The 19,598-nt window shown below is 45.5% G+C and overlaps 1 protein-coding gene across 7 annotated transcripts in view; it reads left to right on the top strand.

Annotated features, from left to right (window-relative positions):
* The window catches only part of Fermt2 (FERM domain containing kindlin 2), a 75,550-nt gene extending 57,057 nt beyond the window's left edge, over positions 1-18,493 (top strand). For 2 of the 7 annotated variants that reach the window (XM_076544834.1, XM_076544833.1), the window contains exons 5-18: positions 275-307; positions 593-818; positions 1,092-1,194; positions 3,625-3,732; positions 7,442-7,579; positions 8,274-8,323; positions 9,580-9,704; positions 11,629-11,735; positions 11,864-12,085; positions 13,646-13,669; positions 14,504-14,524; positions 15,202-15,326; positions 15,589-15,730; positions 17,245-18,493. In XM_076544834.1, coding sequence (XP_076400949.1) covers positions 275-307; positions 593-818; positions 1,092-1,194; positions 3,625-3,732; positions 7,442-7,579; positions 8,274-8,323; positions 9,580-9,704; positions 11,629-11,735; positions 11,864-12,085; positions 13,646-13,669; positions 14,504-14,524; positions 15,202-15,326; positions 15,589-15,730; positions 17,245-17,418 — 1,598 coding nt within the window. In that variant the 3' untranslated portion in view covers positions 17,419-18,493. The remainder of the gene's footprint in view (positions 1-274; positions 308-592; positions 819-1,091; positions 1,195-3,624; positions 3,733-7,441; positions 7,580-8,273; positions 8,324-9,579; positions 9,705-11,628; positions 11,736-11,863; positions 12,086-13,645; positions 13,670-14,503; positions 14,525-15,201; positions 15,327-15,588; positions 15,731-17,244) is intronic. The other 5 variants (XM_076544837.1, XM_076544836.1, XM_076544839.1 and 2 more) reach the window with 3 other exon arrangements.
* Positions 18,494-19,598: the final 1,105 nt, after the last annotated feature.

Genomic DNA, 19,598 nt, shown 5'->3' with positions numbered 1-19,598 from the left:
TACTGAGGGATCCTTAGATAAATGAGGTGAGCCTCTGCCTTGAGTGCAGCTGCATAGAAACCAAATCACGGGAGGCCTGGTGAAAGCCCAGCTTCATCGTGCACTGGACAAAATAGTGTTGTGTTTAAGTTGAAGCTCCCGGGGTTTTAACACGCTTACTCAGGATTCACATTTGGGGCAAATCTGTTTCCCTTTTCCCGTTTCCTCTCCATTCTTTGTCTTCTGTTGTTGACTTTCCTTTGCCTTCTCAATTCCTTTCTTTCCTTTCCTATAGGCATCGATGTTCTTTACATTGGCCCTCTGAAAGGTGAGCCTCACCACAGCCACACACACAAGTGTCAGTCTGTGCGCTTCAGCTACAGCCTTATTTCCTAGTTCCTCAGAGTTTCTGCCAATTTAATCACATCACGGCTTCGGTACTACGTGTTCTGTTGTACGAGCGGAGTTATTTTGTGTTCTGAGGCAGGTAGCTAATGTGCTGAGCTCTCCTTCCAGATTGAAGCTTGTGGCTCACTGTGCTTCCTGCGTGGTGTGTGTCCTTCTTGAGCTAAAGTCCAAGCCCCCCTCACGGCCGCCTCTTCTCACTCACTAGGAAGCATATACTCAAGCCCCGGACTTTACAGTAAAACAATGACCCCCACTTACGACGCTCATGACGGAAGCCCCTTGTCACCGACTTCTGCCTGGTTTGGTGACAGTGCCCTGTCGGAAGGCAATCCCGGGATACTTGCCGTCAGTCAGCCGGTAACGTCACCAGAAATACTGGCAAAGATGTTCAAGCCTCAAGCTCTTCTTGATAAAGCAAAAACCAACCAAGGGTAAGTGTTTTTATTTTTTTCGAGACAGGGTGTCTGTATGTAGCCCTGGCTGTCCTGGAACTCTTTGTGTGGACCAGGCTGACCCCAAACTCACAGAGATCTGCCTGTCTCTGCCTCCCGAGGGCTGGGATTTTTAAAAAGGCGTACATCACCAGGCCTGGCCAAGGGTAAGTTCTAAAAGGCCAGGCACCAGCACAGATGTACCTGGGCGGGGAAGCGTTTGGCTGACGGTGTCGGCCTTGCTCAGTGCTCTTCTCCAATGCGTCCCTCCAGGTGGCTGGATTCCTCGAGATCGCTGATGGAGCAAGATGTGAAGGAGAATGAGGCCTTGCTGCTCCGATTCAAGTACTACAGCTTTTTTGATTTGAACCCAAAGGTACCAAGGATCTAGAGGGGTCTTTTCTGCCTCTTTCCCTTCTCATTTGAGCATTAAGAAACTGTAGCAAGTTTTGAATATTTAAAAACCCAGACCTGAAGGCAAAGATGTTTGTATTCTTAGTAAATCTGGTATTTTCCTAGGTTGGAAGCATGGTTGAATTTCTTTTGATAAGGCAATCACATTTTCTTTAATGTGTTTCAAAGGTACTAGTTGTTTTTTTAAAAAAATTTAACATCTGCAATTATATTTCAAGGTAAAGAATAGTTTCTGAAAAATTACTCTTTGTATAATTTGGGGTGGGGGTTGTTGTTTGTTTATTTTTATTATTTTATTTTTGGTTTTTTGAGACAGGGTTCCTCTGTGTAGTCCTGGCTGTCCTGAAATTTGCTCTGTAGACCAGGCTGGCCTGGAACTCAGAGATCTGCCTGCCTCTGCCTCCCGAGTACTGGGATTAAAGGTGTGTGCCACCAAGCTAGGCTTTGTATTGTTTTATCGTCTCCTTATTATCCTAATAGCTAACCATTGTTACTTGATTTCTGTGCTGGGGAGTCTCCTGTGCTCTAACTTCACTGTGAAAATCTGTAGTTGTTTTTCCCCAAGAACAGGGACACAGTCTTTAGGGGACAGAGCCTGTCCAGGCCCCCTGTATCTCCTTCATGTCTGAATTGTACTCTGTCTAGAGCAGTGGTTCTCAACCTTCCTAATGCTGTGACCCTCTAATACAGGTCCTCATGGTGTGCTGACCCCCAGCCATAAAATCATTTTGTTACTACTTCATAACTGTAATTTTACTACTGTTGTGAATCATAATGTAAATACTGGTTTTCCAATGGTCGTAGGCCACCCTTGTGAAAGGGGTCAGGACCTACAGGTTGAGAACCACTAATCTAGTGTCTTATCTTTTATTCATTATGTGTGCACATAATTATTTATTTATTTATTTTTGTTTTTGTTTTTTCCGAGACAGAGTTTCTCTGTGTAGTTTTGGTGCTTGTCCTGGATCTTGCTCTGTAGACCAGGCTGGCCTCGAACTCACAGAGATCCCCTGGCTCTGCCTCCCAAGTGCTGGCATTAAAGGCGTGTGCCACCACCACCCGGTCATAATTCTTTACATAACATATATACAGCAAATTGTAGCAATAAAACACTAAAAATTGTATTTTCAGGCAACGTATCTACTTTTGGTTGTAGGTTGGGGAGTGGAATGTTTGGTTAACATTTTAAGAGAGTGTTTCTTTTTGCCAATATAATTAAATGGACAGTCTAAAGACACAGATACACATATTTTCCAAAAGTGTGTCTGTACTGTCTGTTTTGGATATTTAAAATAGCTCTTCCTCCCAAGGGTCTACCTCTTTGGGTGTTCCTCTTCTGTGAGCAAGGTATTTCCCAAATTAATTTGCTCACTGGGTTCTTTTGTGGCAACTCAGAATAACAGTGTTAAAAGCAATCTGTATTTGTATCTTGTTTTAATTCTTTCCAACTAGATTTCTCTTTTTCCCCCCTTCTTCCCTCTCTTTATCCGGTGTTCGCTTTTTGAGGCAGAATCCAGCCATTCTGCATAGGCTGCTCAGACTTAATATGAAACCCTGGGGGGCTGGCCTCAAACTTGTGATCCCTCGGACTCTGGGTGCTGGTTACAAACATATATCAGTACCCATTTTTTGTTTTGTTTTGTTTTTGTTTTTCGAAACAGGGTTTCTCTGTGTAGCTTTGCACCTTTACTGGATCTGGCGCTGTAGACCAGGCTGGCCTCGAACTCACAGAGATCCACCTGCCTCTGCCTCCCTAGTGCTGGGATTAAAGGCGTGCGCCACCACCGCCCGGCACAGTACCCATTTTTGTGGCGTTTATCATCTTTGTTTTTGAAACCAGACCTTGCTCTGCAGCCTGGGCTGGCCTAGAAACCAAGGATCCTCCTCCTTTAGCTTTCCAAGGGCCAGCAGAGCAGTCATAGGCTACCACATCCTTCTTCAGGTTAGATTTCCATTGAAACTGCAACAGTTGTTATATGGACCCCCTTTTTTCCCTTCAGTACTAGAGATCAAGTCCTCTCTCATGCTAGGCAACCCCTTCTACCTACTGGGCTACATCCCTGGGTAATTTTCTTGTCAAAACCCTCATAAAATATATAATTTTATTTAAAAAGAGAGGCTATTTTAAGACTTACTATTTTAAAATTTAGGCGTATATGAGCGCAGGTACCCATAGAGGCCAGAGGTGTCAGAACTCCCTGGGGTCTGGAATTACGGGCAATTCTGAGCCATCTTACATGGGTGCTAGGAACTGAACTCCGTTCCTCTGCAATAGCAGTAAGGACTCTAACTGCTGAGCCATCTCTCCAGCCTCAAAAGTGGAGATTGAACATTGAGAACTTTGCAGTATTGAAGTCTGTGTATTAAAGCCCGTATTTCCTTCATTCTGCAGTACGATGCTATCAGAATCAATCAGCTTTACGAGCAGGCCAAGTGGGCTCTTCTGCTGGAAGAGATTGAATGCACTGAAGAAGAGATGATGATGTTTGCAGCCTTGCAGGTAATGAAGACAGTGGATGATCCTCACTGGGAAAGAGGAGAGTGGTGTCGATGTTATACAGGCTGTTGATAGTGTTCTTTGCTATGTAGACAGTGGCATGTGGGGCTGGCAGGATGGCCCAGCAAGCGGATGCTTTCTGCCAACCATGGTACCCACGTTTGGTATTCAGGACCTACTTGGTAGAAGGAGAGAACCAACTCCCAAAAATCCTCTGAGGCTGGGCACATTGGCGCACACCTTTAGTCCCAGCCCTGGGGAGGCAGAGGCAGGTGGTTGTCTGTGAGTCTGGGGCAGCTAGGGCTGCAGAGTGAGATTTGCTTTTCAGTGTTGACCTCTCACCGCATGTGCACACACATGGCGTGTGTGTGTGTGTGTGTGTGTGTGTGTGTGTGTGTGTGTATGCACACACACTCAATAAATGAACATTTTTAGACATTGAAAGTAGACATTTACAAAAGTGAAACAAACATGATTAGGATTAGTTCTTTCTTCTTTTGGTTTTTCTTGACAGGGTTTCTCTGTGTAGCCCTGGCTGCCCTGGAACTCACTCTGTAGCCCAGGCTGGCCACAAACTCACAGAGATCCGCCTGCTCTGCCTCCCGAGTGCTGGGATTAAAGGCATGCGCCACCACCGCCCGGCTAGTGATTATTTTTGTTGTTGTGTTAAAATATTTAAGAATTGGGGCTAGAGAGATGGCTCAGGGGGTAAGAGCACTGGCTGCTCTTCCAGAGGACCTGGGTTCAATTCCCAGCAACCACATGGTGGCTCACAACCATCTTTAGTGAGATCCCGTGCCCTCTTCTGGTGTGCAGCATACATGCAGGCAGAATACTGTATACATAATAAATAAATAAATCTTAAATATACATATATATGTATTGAAGAATCAGTGATACTTTGGTTACTTTCCTGTATCTTGTGGAAAAATTAGTCTTTTCCCTCCCAGTGAATAGTAACTTGAAGTTAACTCAATTTTCTTTTAGAAGTAAGTACTAATGATATGAAATTGATGATAAGACACATTGCATGATGGTTGTGTCAGAAATAACACCTTTAAATAATGCGAGTTCAAGAGACTAGAATAAACATAAATGTTTTTACAACATTAATTATTAAGTATAAAGCTAATCTTTCTTTAACTAGTATTTTTACAAATGTGGACCTTGAATACCACATGCTTCAGAATTATAGTGGTACTTATTAAAAAATTAATTACCCACTCCCATTACTGAAATGGCTTTAGACTAGTCAGTGTTCTTAGAAGCAGTGAGGTCTATTGTCACCAGATGAAATCTTTCAGAGTTCAGTGTGTCTGGGTGGGGCTTTGGCAAGTATTCCTGGGCTGGGCTGGGATTCTAGTCTTCCCTAAGGTCCCAGTGCAATTGACAATCTTTAAATAGAAGCAGGAGAAGAAAGACTGGCCCTCAGTGAAGAAGCTCTCACTATGAAGATTTTTACTTCTTTTCTCAGACAAAAAAAAATGCTCTCAGATTTCCAAATGCACCAAAGCACCAGAAAGCTCAGTTACAACCCACGGTCACTGTTGGAAAGCTGAGGGCAGGTGGCAAGTCCTTGCTGGTGGGCAGGCGGGTGAATTCATCAGCTATTTCAGAGAATTGACTAAGCATCTGGTTAAGATTCTTACAGTTTCTGGGTCATTTCGACTGTCTGGAGAATTTCCTGAACTAAATCTCAGTACAGTTTCCTGGGAGTCTCCCACTTGAGTGACTCTTTAAATATATCTTTCACCCTCTGGACACAGACTCTGGCATCTTCTGGTAGAAGTTTTGCCAAAAGCAAGTACAAGTCATGTAAAATATATCTGAAAAACCATAGGTTTTAATTTTATAACAGTGTTAGTTTATCATTTTGTTGTTCTTTTGGTATTGTGCTAGGGACTGAGCCCAAAGCCTTGCACATGCTAACCCAGCGTGTGCCACTGAGTTATATCCCAGCAAGCCTTAGATTCTATTCCAGTAATCGAAGGGCCTCAAAGCATAGCCCTCTTGGACCATTTTAATAGATAGATAAGGAGGGAGGGAGGAAGAGACAGACAGAGAGAGAGACAGACAGAGAAGACTGACATACAGACTGTTGGAGCCATCTTAGTAAGAAGACAGACTCTTGTCCTTCCCCATATGACCACACTGACTGGAGCTCATGTTTCTGCTCATCACCATTGAGAAGAAAGTATGGTGAGGAGCCTTTGGCCCACACATTGAACTGCTCTGTCTCTGGGGCACCCAGATCAAAAGCAGTCTCTCTCTATAGCAAAAAGAAAGAAAATAATTTGGAATAAACTGGATAAAAAAATAAAGTTGCAAAGTTAATAAGATAGTCACAGGCCGTTTGCATCAGTATCAGTCAAAGTGCTTTGACAAATGGCAGATTTCAAGCTAAGCCATGGAGTTCTGAGCCACGACCTCTGGGGTGATGGGGGAGGGAACGGAGGGAGGGGCCTGTGTTTTTAACCAACTCTCCACGTGATTCTTAATAGTCTGTCAACATTGAGGCCATGCCTGGCAGTCTCTGCCTGTCTTGTTCTCAGTGGTTATCACAGAAGTTTCTGTCACCACAAAGATCTCATGTTTGCCCAACTTGAAGGTGTAACCATTTACTACTGAGTCTAAGCATTGAGTGTTCCCACAGATAGACTTTACAAGTAAATGGATCCTTCAGAAGTTCAGAGCCTCTTACGCTGTGAGAGGCAGCTAATGAGAGTTACACCAGATTCTGTTGATCTCTCCACAAAATCTCCCAGGTTTGACATCAAAACCTAATAGATTTTTAATATCCTGAGTCACCAAGTGCGTTTAAAAACAACTATGTAATACTTTAGAAAATTCTATACCCAAGACCGTTTCCTGCTGGCTGATTGCACTCACACACTCTGTTCACATATATGAACAGAGTTTCTTATTTCTAGATAGCTGAGAGAGACCATGCCGCCCTGAAAACAGAACTGGGAAAGTGGAGCTAGCTTCCGCTTCTCCCGAGGTTACAATGGCAGTACTTTTCTCCTGAGTGGTCAGGACTGTGAGCCAGCGAGGGTTCGTTTTCTCCAGTGCTAGAATACAAGCAGTGAGTTCATCCCTACAGAAGTGCCTGGCCTGAGTCCTCATGGGATGTGCATCTGTACAAGGCCCTGTTCTAGGCACAAGGAAATCAACCACCCAACAACAAAACAACCAAAACTCACTCATGTCAATGTAGTAGCAGACCTATAAATGCCCTTCACACCAAGGGAGGCAGAAACAGAACACATTGTGTCTACACGTACTGCGCTCATTTTGGATAAGTCTTTCCGAGCAGGGCTGTCACATGGATCCCAGGTGCCATGGCCCTTGCTTTTCATCCTTCGGGTTTCAGGACACTTTGCTTACTTGGATGTGTTCAGGAGTTTTGCATTTTGTCTGTGCTCGTGTGCATGCAGTGTCTGTGGGCACCAGAAGAGGGCGCTGGATCCCCTAGACCTGCAGTTGCAGAAGGCTGTGGGCCGCCCCGTGGGTGCTAGAAATCAAACCCAAGTTCACTGTACCAGCAGCCAGTGCTGTTAGGCACTGGGCCTTCAGCTCTCCACCCTCCTTCCCTGACAATTTATCTTTGCAAATCAGATTAAAGAACATCTAAAGTAGAGTCAGGTAGTAATTTCATCTTAAAGTTCTGCCGCTCAACAGTCATTTCAACAACATGTTTTTGTGGTTTCAGTATCATATCAATAAGCTGTCAATCATGACGTCAGAAAACCATTTAAACAACAGTGACAGAGACGTTGATGAAGTTGGCGCTGCCCTTTCTGACCTGGAGATCACTTTGGAAGGCGGGAAAGCGTCAACCGTTCTGGTGGTGAGGTGGATCTCTAGCTCACAAGTGACTTCAGTTGAGGCTTGCCTGTTTGTGGGGTTTCCATTGCCAGAGAAGGCCTCGGAACGGGGAGAAAAGTGTTCAGAGTCGGTCATGGGTTTTCAGAGAAGGTTTTTGTGGTGGGAGGATCCACCCAGGGCCTGACTCCACCCCATTCCTGAGGAAACATTGTTACCAGCTCCTCGGGCCTCCCACACTGAAGCTGTCTCTAAACACTTGTCCTGCAAGTGGGGGGAAGGCAGTGAGTTCTGCAGGTATAGCAACATCAAGTTGTGATAAGGTAGTCTGCTTAATTGACACCCAAAGAAGGAGAAAGGAGCCTCACAATAGCTTAAAAGCTGCTTATTTTTAAAGCTAAGGAGTGAGATCTTGCTGAAGAAACATTTTTCTTAGAGCATCATGATTTACAGTATTTCCATGTGTTGCTGTAAACCATGTTGGCTGTATTTAGAAGCAAGAATACATTCTTGGGAGTTGTACAGATGTCATTTTGTTCAAATTCTTATTAACTTTGTATAATATTTGAAAATGCCTTTGTAACAAGACCATGTTATATGATCATATCATTTATGTCTTTAGCAGCTGTATTTTGAATACTAAATAAGCAGTTTTTAAAATCAGATACCAAACTAAATTTAAAAGATTAAGAAAAATATTATTTTAATTCTTTACCTAGGGTGACATTACTTCAATTCCAGAACTCGCTGACTATATTAAAGTTTTCAAGTAAGTACGAAAGTGGGAGAGATTTCAAATATCAGTAAGAGCTGTCAGTTTTATAGTCATGTTCACATTTAAATTTACACTAACTTGGTCAATTATTTGTAAAATGAATCTGTAAGATTTACCAATTAGATGAACACTTAAAATTAAGATATTCATGTTCACTAAACTAAAACCACAATAATCATTGTTTTATTTGATCTTAAAATCATCGAGGCTTGGGGGCTGGAGAGATGGCTCAGTTGTTAAGAGCACTGACTGCTCTTCCAAAGGTCCTGAGTTCAATTCCCAGCAACCACATGGTGGCTCACAACCACCTGTAATGAGATCTGGTGCCCTCTTCTGGCCTGCAGGTGTACATGCAGGCAGAATGCTGTATACATAATAAATAAATCTTAAAAAAAAATATTTAAAAAAAATCATTCAGGCTGATTGTATCATAGTTGGTGATAGCGGCTGGCCCCACTGTGCTTTGTGAAAAGTGACAAACGGTGTCCTGTGACTGCCAGTGTTATGTCCTTGCTCAGAGCTCCAGACTCCATTGGCTTATGTTCATGTACTGCAGGACCCTTTCCTGTAAGGTCTCAGTAAATTTTTCTAGACTTTTAAACAGTCTACTTGTAATCCTCAAAATTGAGAACTGAGCAGTAAGGCAGTTGAGATAGATATGTGGTGCTGACTGTCCGCTTTCCTACTGTATGCTCTGGGAAATTATTGCAGTCTAGAGTTTCCCAAGGCTGAAAATACTGTAGCTCACAGTCTGGAACGCTTCTGCGGTAAGGGCAAGATTTCAAGTCTCTGTATCCACCCTCTTCCCTTTTCCACGCTTTCCGGCTGCCTGTGTCTTGTTCTGTGTGTGGCTCTGGTGTGGTGTGTGTGCACATGTCAGGCTGACTCCTCTCTCACTGCAGTCATGCCGAGTACATCACAGATGCAGAGGCCTCAGCTCAGCTGCAGTAATGCTGTGGACACCACTGCCTCTGCAGAGTGTGGGCGGACGTGGACCTTTCCACACGGACACCTTTAAGTGAGAAGTGTGGGGCTGTGGGCCCTCTGCCTTCCCCCTGTTTGGACTCCCGGTCTACTGGAGTAGACTGAGGAGGAGGAGGGTACACCAGGAAAAAACTGGCCAAAGGCAGATGATGTCAGCTCTGTAAAATTAGCCTCATGTTTTTCAGCACTGAGAAGTTTAACTGCTAAAACAGTCCTGACACAGGTACTTCAGAGTGGTTTTTGTCTCAATGCTGTTTGCTCTCCAGGCCTAAAAAGCTGACTTTGAAAGGGTACAAGCAGTACTGGTGCACATTCAAAGACACGTCCATCTCCTGCTATAAGAGCCGAGAAGAGTCCAGTGGTACACCTGCTCACCAGATGAACCTCAAAGGTAGGGGGGCCTCGTGTGACCCGTCAGTCTGGTACTCAATAAACTTCACTGGGGAGAGGGGGGGCACTTCGAGTTCTCTTTACGCCTTTGGGGTCTTTGCAGTGATTTTGATTCTCCAGTTTGTGTATTCAGTTGCATGTGGATAATTTGTTCTGGGCAGACCCGAGCTCAAGTACACCACGTTTACCTCACCCAGCAAGTACCTTTGTGATGTCTTTTTTTCTCACCTTGAGCATCAGGAACGTTCGGGTCCCTCACAGGCAGCCTCGTGGGTCTCATGTCTGTGTTTCTTGTCTCACCCATCATCACTGGCAGGCCTCCTGCTTGCTCTTCACACCTGTTTCCCCAGTCTCCCTCCTCCTCCTCCAGTTCTTCTCTCTTTACTTTGCTCTGCCCAGCTCCTGAGGGCAAGCCCAGGATGGCCCTGTTAGGTGTCTAGCTGCCAGCTGGGGTTTCCTGTTGCCTTGTCCTGTTGCAAGCGGGCTGAGAAGTAGGAGCTGGAACTAGAGGCATGGGCCTCCTCACTGAGCACTGCAGCCTGGGCCACTCTTCAGTGCGGGCTCAGCTGGTAGCTCTGCTTCTTTATTGATTGTTTTTAAAGCTTCATCCCATTTTTAAGTGTGCGTGTGTGTATACAGTGGCCTGAGTAGTCTAGAAGAGGGTATCAACTCCACCGGAGCTGGAATAAGAGGCAGTTGTGAGTCGGGACCTGAACTCCTGTCCTTCCTTAACTGCTGAGCCAGGCCTCCTCCACCGCTAGCTGCATCTTTTATTCATTCAGGCTTACGGCTGGAGCTAGAGCTTTGTTTACCATTTTGGTGGCCTCTGTCACTTCTGCTTCTTCGTTTCTTTCTCCTGGCTCAGGTGGAAGGAGACTTACTCTCCATCTGGGGACCAGGAGTGGCGTCCAGTGGTAGAGTGTGTGTCTGGTATGTCCGAGACCCTGGGTTCCGTCTCCAGCACCTTTTGGAAGTCACTGCCAGTTTGGGCAGTGACAGTTTAGAAGGGAGCGTGGGAAGGAGGTAGTGATACAAAGTTGCTGCTTTCTGTCCTTCCTTGAAGATGTGAGTGTCATGGTGTAAATGGGGTCTGGCTCAAGATGCAAGGAGGGATCCTAGTAGAGTTCACTTGTAAAGCATGTGCTGGGAATGTGCGGGAGGCCCTGGGTTTTATCTGAACACCAAAGTAAATAAAATAAATCTGCAGGAGGCCTGCAGAGCAAAGACAGTGTGCGGTGTGCTGGCTGGCTGGCGGGAAGAGCCTTCCAAGCAGACACTCCACGCTGATGTGGTTGGGCAGAAAAGGCGATATGGAGCTTGGAATAGAACAGCGTTTAGGGAGAGAATAGTTGAAATGTCAAGAATGGGTCAAGGGAAATCTGTGCTAAATACTCATGTCATGGCTGCATGAATGGTAAATGCAAGCACTTAGCATGGTTAGCTGTAAGATGAGAAGGAAAGACTGCCTGGTTCAGCTTTTGATATTTTTTTAAGGGCTAGTTACAGAGTTACTAACTCTAAATCACCTTGAGAACCCAGTCAGATCGTGTGTCTGTTTTAATTTCATTATACAACTTCCCCCTTGTTTGAAAAGTTCTACAAAAGGACTGTTGTATGTAGTAGTGTTCCTGGAAAGAAGAGAGAACTCTTTACATAAAGTACCCTTTCCTGTACTAATTTAAACATTACTTGGAGGCCAAGGCGACTGTTTGGGTTCTTATCGTTCGTGAATGTCTGTATTTCTGAATCCTTGGCTCTAGGTTGTCATTTGAGCACCAAAGCTACATCAAGTGACCTTCTACCCTGTGGAGGTGCTCTTAAAATGTTGTGGCAGAATTCACCATAGTAAGACATCACAAAATGAGGCTATTTTATTGGCTCAGGACTTCCTTTGTGCACTTTTACAATTAAACTTATTATTACAGGATGTGAAGTTACCCCAGATGTAAACATTTCAGGCCAAAAATTTAACATCAAACTCCTAATTCCGGTTGCAGAGGGCATGAACGAAATTTGGCTCCGTTGTGATAGTGTAAGTTTTCCAATTAAACCTCACTTTTCTCTGAGTTGGCTCCCATGTGAGTTGGCCAGCTGCCCTACATTCTGTACCTAGGTCCCGAGCACTGTGTGGCTTCATTCCTCAGCGTTTCTTTTCAACAGGAGAAGCAGTATGCGCACTGGATGGCGGCCTGCAGATTAGCTTCCAAAGGCAAGACCATGGCAGACAGCTCTTACAACTTAGAGGTTCAGAACATCCTCTCCTTCCTGAAGATGCAGCATCTGAACCCAGATCCCCAGCTGATCCCAGAGCAGATCACAACCGACATCAACCCCGAGTGTCTGGTGTCCCCTCGCTACCTAAAAAAGTATAAGAACAAACAGGTATTCCTTGTGCTTAATTTGCTGGGACTCTAATTGTGTGCACATGCTTTAAATGCGGTTTCTCCTCTTAAATGAACGCTGCCAGCTTTGGTAGAATATAAAACAGGAAATGGGGGCGTAGGTCAGTTTAAACTGGTTGTTAATCTTGTATAAAGTTAATAGGGTAGACGCTGGGGAGCAGTGTGAGAGAGAGCTTGTTTACTCTACACAACCCACGGAGAGCTCTCCAAGGACCTTCAAGAACTGAAATGGCCTGATTCTTTGGTTCCCTATGGAAACAGGACAAGAAAGCCCAGTCAGCACTTCCCAAAGTGTCTTTGAAACTTGTGTTTGCTGAGGTAGATTAACCAGCTTTTAGAAATACAATGTTATGTGGTAAGGATAGTTTGTCCTCCATCACTGTCTTCACACTAACAGAATCTAACAAAATCTTACACAGAGTTACAAGTTTGATGAATTTTAACTTAAAATTCATGGCCTTTGTCCACTCTCTTTGGAATTCCTGTCCTGGAAATTAATTCCATAAAAGGTTCGCTATTCAGGAAAATGGCACTTTGGTACATCACGAAAGGTCCTTTGAAGGGGAATTTGACCTGAGAGCCCCCAGGATTCTCTACACTAAACAACACACCATAAAAGGACAGGCTTCAGATTGGATGAGGGAGCAGAGAAGACCTCTAAAATAAACAAATCCTTTTTATCGACTTCTGTTTTTATCTTTGAGGGATCACTTTAAAACATTAAAATCCAAATTAAACAGAACATTACCTTCCTTAAATTTAAGCATAGCTTTATTAAATGAAACCGAAACAGTTTCACTTTCCACAGAAACGTTCAGAGCTTTGGTCAGGAATGGTCTGTCTCTGCGGTGCAGAGGCTGTGCCAGCCACAGGGACCTTGTTTATCCCTGGCTGTGGGAGTGAGTGGCGGGGAATGGCGGAAGTGCCGGCCGGGAGCCCTGTGGAATGCAGTTAAGTCAGGGAGGGGGGAGGAAGGAGCCACTGGCTGGCCTCTTACTCACTGGAGAGCTGGGTGCCCAGAGGCTGGTTTCTGTAGATGGTTTCTTCAAATGATTTCAGACCTTGGTGGTTTTACTAATGCCAGGTGTCCAGCGGTGATCGTTTTCTGTCTTGAGTTGTAGACAAAAACGTGACCTCAAATCCTCCGTTCTGTGTCCAGTGTCAGGAAGGCAGTGTGTGGCTGTGGTTAAGGACTGTCCGGAGCTATGGTCTCACTGAGTCAGACACACAGATCTTTTCACCCCTCCTCCTCTCAATAGGCCCTCAGCCTCGTCCCCGAAGGTCCGGCCCTACCCTACCAAGTGCTGCCAGGCACAGACCCTGCCACGGCACGGGACTCAGCAGCATAGCCTCGACACTTCATCTGCTTTTCTTCCCCAGATTATGCATATTTTAGCTAAACTTTCCAGGATTCTTTTGAGTGTGAGGTTTTAACCGTAAATAGAAGCATTATCCTGTCGTCCCAAACTGAAAAGACATACTACACGTGTGGCCACAGCTCCCAGGGCCCTGTGTGCCAAACTTCTATTTCTCCTTCCAGGACAAAGGATGCAAAAGGCAGATGGTAATTGAGGGGCTGCTGTCCTTCAGTGCAAATTTAGGAAAGTGTGGCCGCGCGCTCACGTGCGCCCTTGGCGCCCTGCTGAGGAGTGGTGCATGCATCCTGCCGTCTGACTAAATCTGAGAAAGCTGTCATGGCCCTTGAGTAGTGATTTTTAGTTTGCTGCTAAAATAATTAGCTTTGCCCTCACCATCAGAACCAGCGCATGAGGGGTGAAGAGATTTGCCCCTTGGCGCTTTCTTCTGCGAGCCTCCACCTTTAATCTGAGTGGCGCTCACGTGTGCAGTGTGGCCGTCTCTGTACTGTGTGGCCAGTACCGCACCGCCTCCATTACCGCTGCCGCCTCCATGTCCTTCCTCATCCTCATTCCTTCGTTGGCTTGGTTTCCACCCGAGTGCTCCTCCTCTGCGTGTCTTCTGCTGCAGTTTTGGGTTGCACCCGAGTGCTGCTCCTCTGCATGTCTTCTGCTGCAGTTTTGGGTTGCACCCGAGTGCTCCTCCTCTGCATGTCCTCTGCTGCAGTTTTGGGTTGCACCCGAGTGCTCCTCCTCTGCATGTCTTCAGCTGCAGTTTTGGGTTGCACCCGAGTGCTGCTCCTCTGCATGTCTTCTGCTGCAGTTTTGGGTTGCACCCGAGTGCTCCTCCTCTGCATGTCCTCTGCTGGAGTTTTGGGTTGCACCCGAGTGCTCCTCCTCTGCATGTCTTCTGCTGCAGTTTTGGGTTGCAGGTACCGCAGCCTTTTCTTTGCTTCATTGCTGTTTTCCTGATCTCCTCTTGTTTTTTGTTTTTTTTTCTTTCTTTCTGCTCCCTTTTTCTTTCCTCGCATTGCCATCTGCAGCCAGGCTATGTAAGAGATTTGGTAAGTTCTCCACATCTACAACGAGAGAGAAATTCAGCAGTGTAGAGCTCCTGCCCACCCCCTTACCCCCGCCACGGGACAGTTCACCCTAGAGTGAGTGTAGGTGAATGATTTCCGTTCTGTTTGATTGCCATGGAAACGTGGAAGACACTATTTCTCCGTGTTCAGGTCTGGAGACTGAGCCCTAGCATATTGTTTCTGAACTTCAGCCAGCATCTGTATATGGATCTGAATGTATTATCCTGTCATTGCTCACCCGCGTCTGCTCACTTGGAACATTTCTCAGCCCTGGCAGTCATACACTAGAATCCTAATAATGCTTCTTATGTGATACATAAAAACCGAAATTATCAATGTTACTTTCTTGAAATTCCCAAATAAAGCTTTAGATAATTTTTAATTAAAATTCAATATGATTTTATGGGGCACATAATTAAATTTTTATCTTGTTAAAATCTTGGTCCAAGCTGGGCAGCAGTGGCGCACCGCCCTTAATCCCAGCACTTGGGAGGCAGAGGCAGGCGGATCTCTGTGAGTTCGAGTCCAGCCTGGTCTACAGAGCGAGATCCAGGACAGGCACCAAAACTACACAGGGAAACCTTGTGGGGGGGGGGGGCGGGAATCTTGGTCCAATCACAAAAGATAGAATTATTTAATTAATGCTTAATCATGTTTAGATAACAGCAAGAATCTTGGAGGCCCATCAGAATGTAGCCCAGATGAGTCTGATTGAAGCCAAGATGAGATTCATTCAAGCGTGGCAGTCTCTGCCTGAGTTCGGCATCACACACTTCATCGCAAGGTCGGTGTGCCGCCGTGATCTGCGGATGTTGTCTGCTTCATGTACTTAGGGCTTAAACTCTGAGAGGAAAACTGCTTAGACACACTAACCTCTTTCTTCTACACCAGAACTTAAAGCGGTCTTTTCTAGGCTTTCCATTTTCTCATTAACAGCTCACACTATTGCATGTTTATTTTTCCTTACAATAGTTCAGTTTTGAGGGTTGGAGAAAATCCACCCCTCACCCCCACCCCTTCTGAGGAGTTTTTCTTCAATATTACAGATTTCAAGGCGGCAAGAGAGAAGAACTTATTGGGATTGCATACAACAGGTTGATTCGGATGGACGCCAGCACGGGAGACGCCATCAAAACATGGCGGTTCAGCAACATGAAGCAGTGGAATGTCAACTGGGAGATCAAAATGGTAAGCGAGCGCTCGCCCTAAAACAGCTGAGGGTGTGTCATAGTTCAGTGGGCCGGGATTTGGTTCCCAGCACTCAAGAAGAACAAAGAGGGAGAGCCTTGTAAGTTATGGAGACTGAGTTATGTGAGGTGATTTGGCTCTGGTATTTGATACCCCCATTAACTACTAGGGCCGACTTGGCTTGTCTGGCTAGTAAGTTCTAGTGGCGCCCTTTGCCTCTCATACTTCTTGGCGGGAGAAGACGGCCTTCCTTCTGCCAAGGGTATACAAGTATATATGCTCCCATGCTAGAGCCTTCACACAAGCTTTCAAAGGCCACCATTGGGTAGGTAGCCAAGCTTCCAAGACTCCAGCCTCGTCCAAATGAGGCCCTGCACAGGGTGCCTCCATTTGTTCACAGATGAATAGGAGTCGAGAGATGGCTCAGCAGCTAAGAGCACTTTCTGTTCTCTTCCAAAGGACCTGGGTTCAATTTCCAGCACCCATATGGAGGTTCACAACCACCTATGATTCCAGTTCCAGGGGATCTGATGCCCTCATCTGGCCTCACAGATATATATGCAGACAAAACACCTGTACACATAAAACTTAAAAAAAAAAAAATAGAGCCTAGGGATAGCTCAGGTAGAGGGAAAGTGCTTGCCTGGCATTCCTGAAGCCCTGGGTGGGGAGCACACCTGTCATCTGGACACTTGGAAGAAGGTGCAAGGTCATCTCCAGCTACATGGCAAGTTAGAGGCCAGCCTAGGCTATGGGAGACTGAATTGTAAAAGAAAGAATCTTTGGGATTAGAGTATAGACCATATGGTTGTTACTCATTTTTCACTTAAACTTACCTATTTCATAATCTCTCTGTAATAGCTAATTTTTCTTCTCATAGTAGCAGTCAGAGTTTGGGTCCTGTGCCTCTTTGGGCCAGGCATGACACTAGATGTTTGCATTTAGACTCCTCTCGAGCCTCGTCACAGCCTTCTAAAGCCGGCAGATTGCCTCAGGTGTGGTTATTATCCACTTAGTGACTGGCTCAGCATTCAAACGGTTGTTTCTGGTCTCTAAGACCTGGTGCGTGCACCACTGTGTAGCCACTGCGGTGCCCTTTTCCCTGTTACATGGACATCGTATAAAACAGTCCTACTGTTTAGCTTGGCACATTGGATATGTTGTTGTATCAGTTGCTATCAGAAAAACCCATCTTTCTGAAATATTTCAACATGATACCTAAAGGTTAAATACTGGAGCAAATGTTAAAGAAAACACAGGAAGTAGATTTTCTCCCAGGACCTGAAGAGAGAGGCGTTCTCATTAATTGCATTACCAGAGACCACTTGGGAACTTGATGGCTTAAATCCCCCGAGAACGGAACTAAAGGAATGGGGGAGGGGATGCTACGCCTTTCTTACTGCTGTGGCGCAGACACCATTGCTGTCCTGTCTAACAGTCCGGGGAGTGGCAGCCTGGGAAGTGAACTTCCAGAAGCTCCCGGGGATGCTGACGATTCCTTGCCTCTGTTGCAGGTCACGGTGGAGTTTGCAGATGAGGTCCGGCTGTCCTTCATCTGTACTGAAGTAGACTGCAAGGTGGTCCATGAATTCATCGGTGGTTACATATTTCTCTCCACTCGTGCGAAAGACCAGAATGAGAGTTTAGATGAGGAGATGTTCTACAAACTCACCAGCGGTTGGGTGTGAATAGAAGGAGGATGTGATGGAACTCCACGGCCATAACACTATTTAACTTTAAAGCTGTTGTTTCTTACATGCTGCTTAATAAAGTACGCTTGAAATGTACCATTTTATCATGAAAACTCTCTGCCTTATCAGACCGGCTAATGTGTGCACTAACAAGCACGGTTATTACTCTGCTACCGTGATGCAATATGTGCTCTGTGGGACCCCGAAGGTTCCTCAGGGCCACGGATTGAAATCTGAAGTAGTGGGCGAATCAGGAACCAACTGTCGCTGATTGACACTAGCCAAACTAAGAAGCCATCTACTACCAAGTTACCCAGGGCATAACCTCTGTGAGTCTATTTATCATGTGTAATGCACGTGTTTAATGTATGTTTAATTTGATGCCCTCTTTGAAATACCCACTTCTGGTTCAGTTAGCTCCCTCTCCCAATGTAAAATCAGGTCTGCAGCAGATGCCTGGTATTCAGTGACGTCATTGACCTTGAAGGAAGCGCTGTTGATCTCTTGTGCCTGGTTGGGTTTGTCCTTGAATAAGCATGTTGTACATTGTTGTGTGTTTATTTTTACACCATACTGTATTACAACACTCTTTAGTATTCACCAGCATATTCACTATCTGCCTAAAATATGCAACCTTTGTGTTACAATATGAAGTAAAGTTCTATGAAGTATGCATTTTGTGTAACTAATGTACAAACACAAATTTTATAAAATTGTACAGTTTTTTTTAAAAACTATTCACAACTAGGAAATGGCTTAAATGTAGCATTCTTGCATTAATTAAATGCTTTTAAAGTGTATAATTAATATGCAGTTTCGGTATCTGCTAAATTAAGAATGCCTTCGTGATGGTCATGACTTGCCATGATGTCCTTAACTCTAACGCCTGGACTGGCTGTGTCTGGTCTGCCGCGCTGTTACAATCTGTATTGGTGCTAGTTAGGAAACTCCTAGCTCACGAGCCCAGGGGGCGCCAGGGAGGGATGGACTTAACAGTATTGTCCAATAATCCATGATTTAAAGACTGTATAAATGCATTTTATTTTAAATAAAAGCAAAACCTTTTATTTAACGTTTTCTCTTCGTACTTCTGATCTCTCAACACCACGTACATCTTGTGTTGTTAGAACAGCCCCTGGTGCTGGGCCGTGACCCAGATGGAGAGCTTCTGTTCTCTGAGGTACATTCTTTGTTGTCGTCCTTCAGTTAGACTCCAGACTTTGAATTGTGTGCCTTCCCGGAGCGCTGTCCTCCCGCTGCTTGCTCCTTAGGCAGCCTTACAGCTTTCTCCTCACTGTGCTGGTGAGGCTGCGATACCCCCGTCCTGACCTCTTACCCCCACCCCCACCCCCACCCCCACCCCCACCCCCACCCCCCACCCCTGCACCTTGGTAGGCCTATTTCAGAATACAAGAGCCCTTTCCCATTTTTAAAAATAAGATAATCCGTATGTAGTCACTTACTAAAAGCCTTCAGATAGACTTACGTTGGGGCTGCACTGGAGTCCTTCCTCACGTCACTGCTCACACAGAGAGCACCTGTACCGACGCCCCGCCCGCTCTCCATTCTAAGGACTGTGACCTGTGGGACAAAAGCACAAGTCCCCACCAGTCTCCTCCAGGTATTCTGAGGTGGGGGATCTCCCAGGTGCCCTTTCATCGTTAAGCAGTCTGGGCAGCCTCATTCTCTAGACCAGTGGTTCTCAACCTTCCTAACACTGCGGCCCTTTAATACAGTTCCTCACGTGCTGACCCCCAACCATAAGATGACTTTTGTTGCTACTTCATAACTGTAGTTTTGTGACGGTTATGAATCGTAGTGTAAATATCTGTTTTCTGATGGTCTTAGGCGACCCCTGTGAAAGGATCATTCGACTCCCAAATGGGTCCTGACCCACAGGTTGAGAACGGACTGCTGCTCTAGACACTTCACCCCATGGGCCATATTGTCCCCCAGCCCTCACCTGCTCTTCGCCTGTCTGAATCTGTATCTGCATCTGGAAATTTTGTAGTTTGTGGCTTTCCTTCCATAAATCCTTCTAAGTTGCCTTGGAGCCAAGCATGTTGGCTCCATGACCTGCCGGCTGTAGTCAGTGGACACCAAGGCAAAGCTATAGCCCGGCCCAGGCTCCTATCCCTGGCTCGTTATGTGGAAAGCAAGCCATTTTGAGCCCCAGA

Source organism: Peromyscus maniculatus, chromosome 9 (genome assembly GCF_049852395.1).
Source record: "Peromyscus maniculatus bairdii isolate BWxNUB_F1_BW_parent chromosome 9, HU_Pman_BW_mat_3.1, whole genome shotgun sequence".
NCBI lineage: Eukaryota > Metazoa > Chordata > Mammalia > Rodentia > Cricetidae > Peromyscus > Peromyscus maniculatus.
The sequence above is the reverse complement of the archived record's forward strand: the minus strand, read 5'-3'. Positions and strand labels throughout refer to the sequence as shown.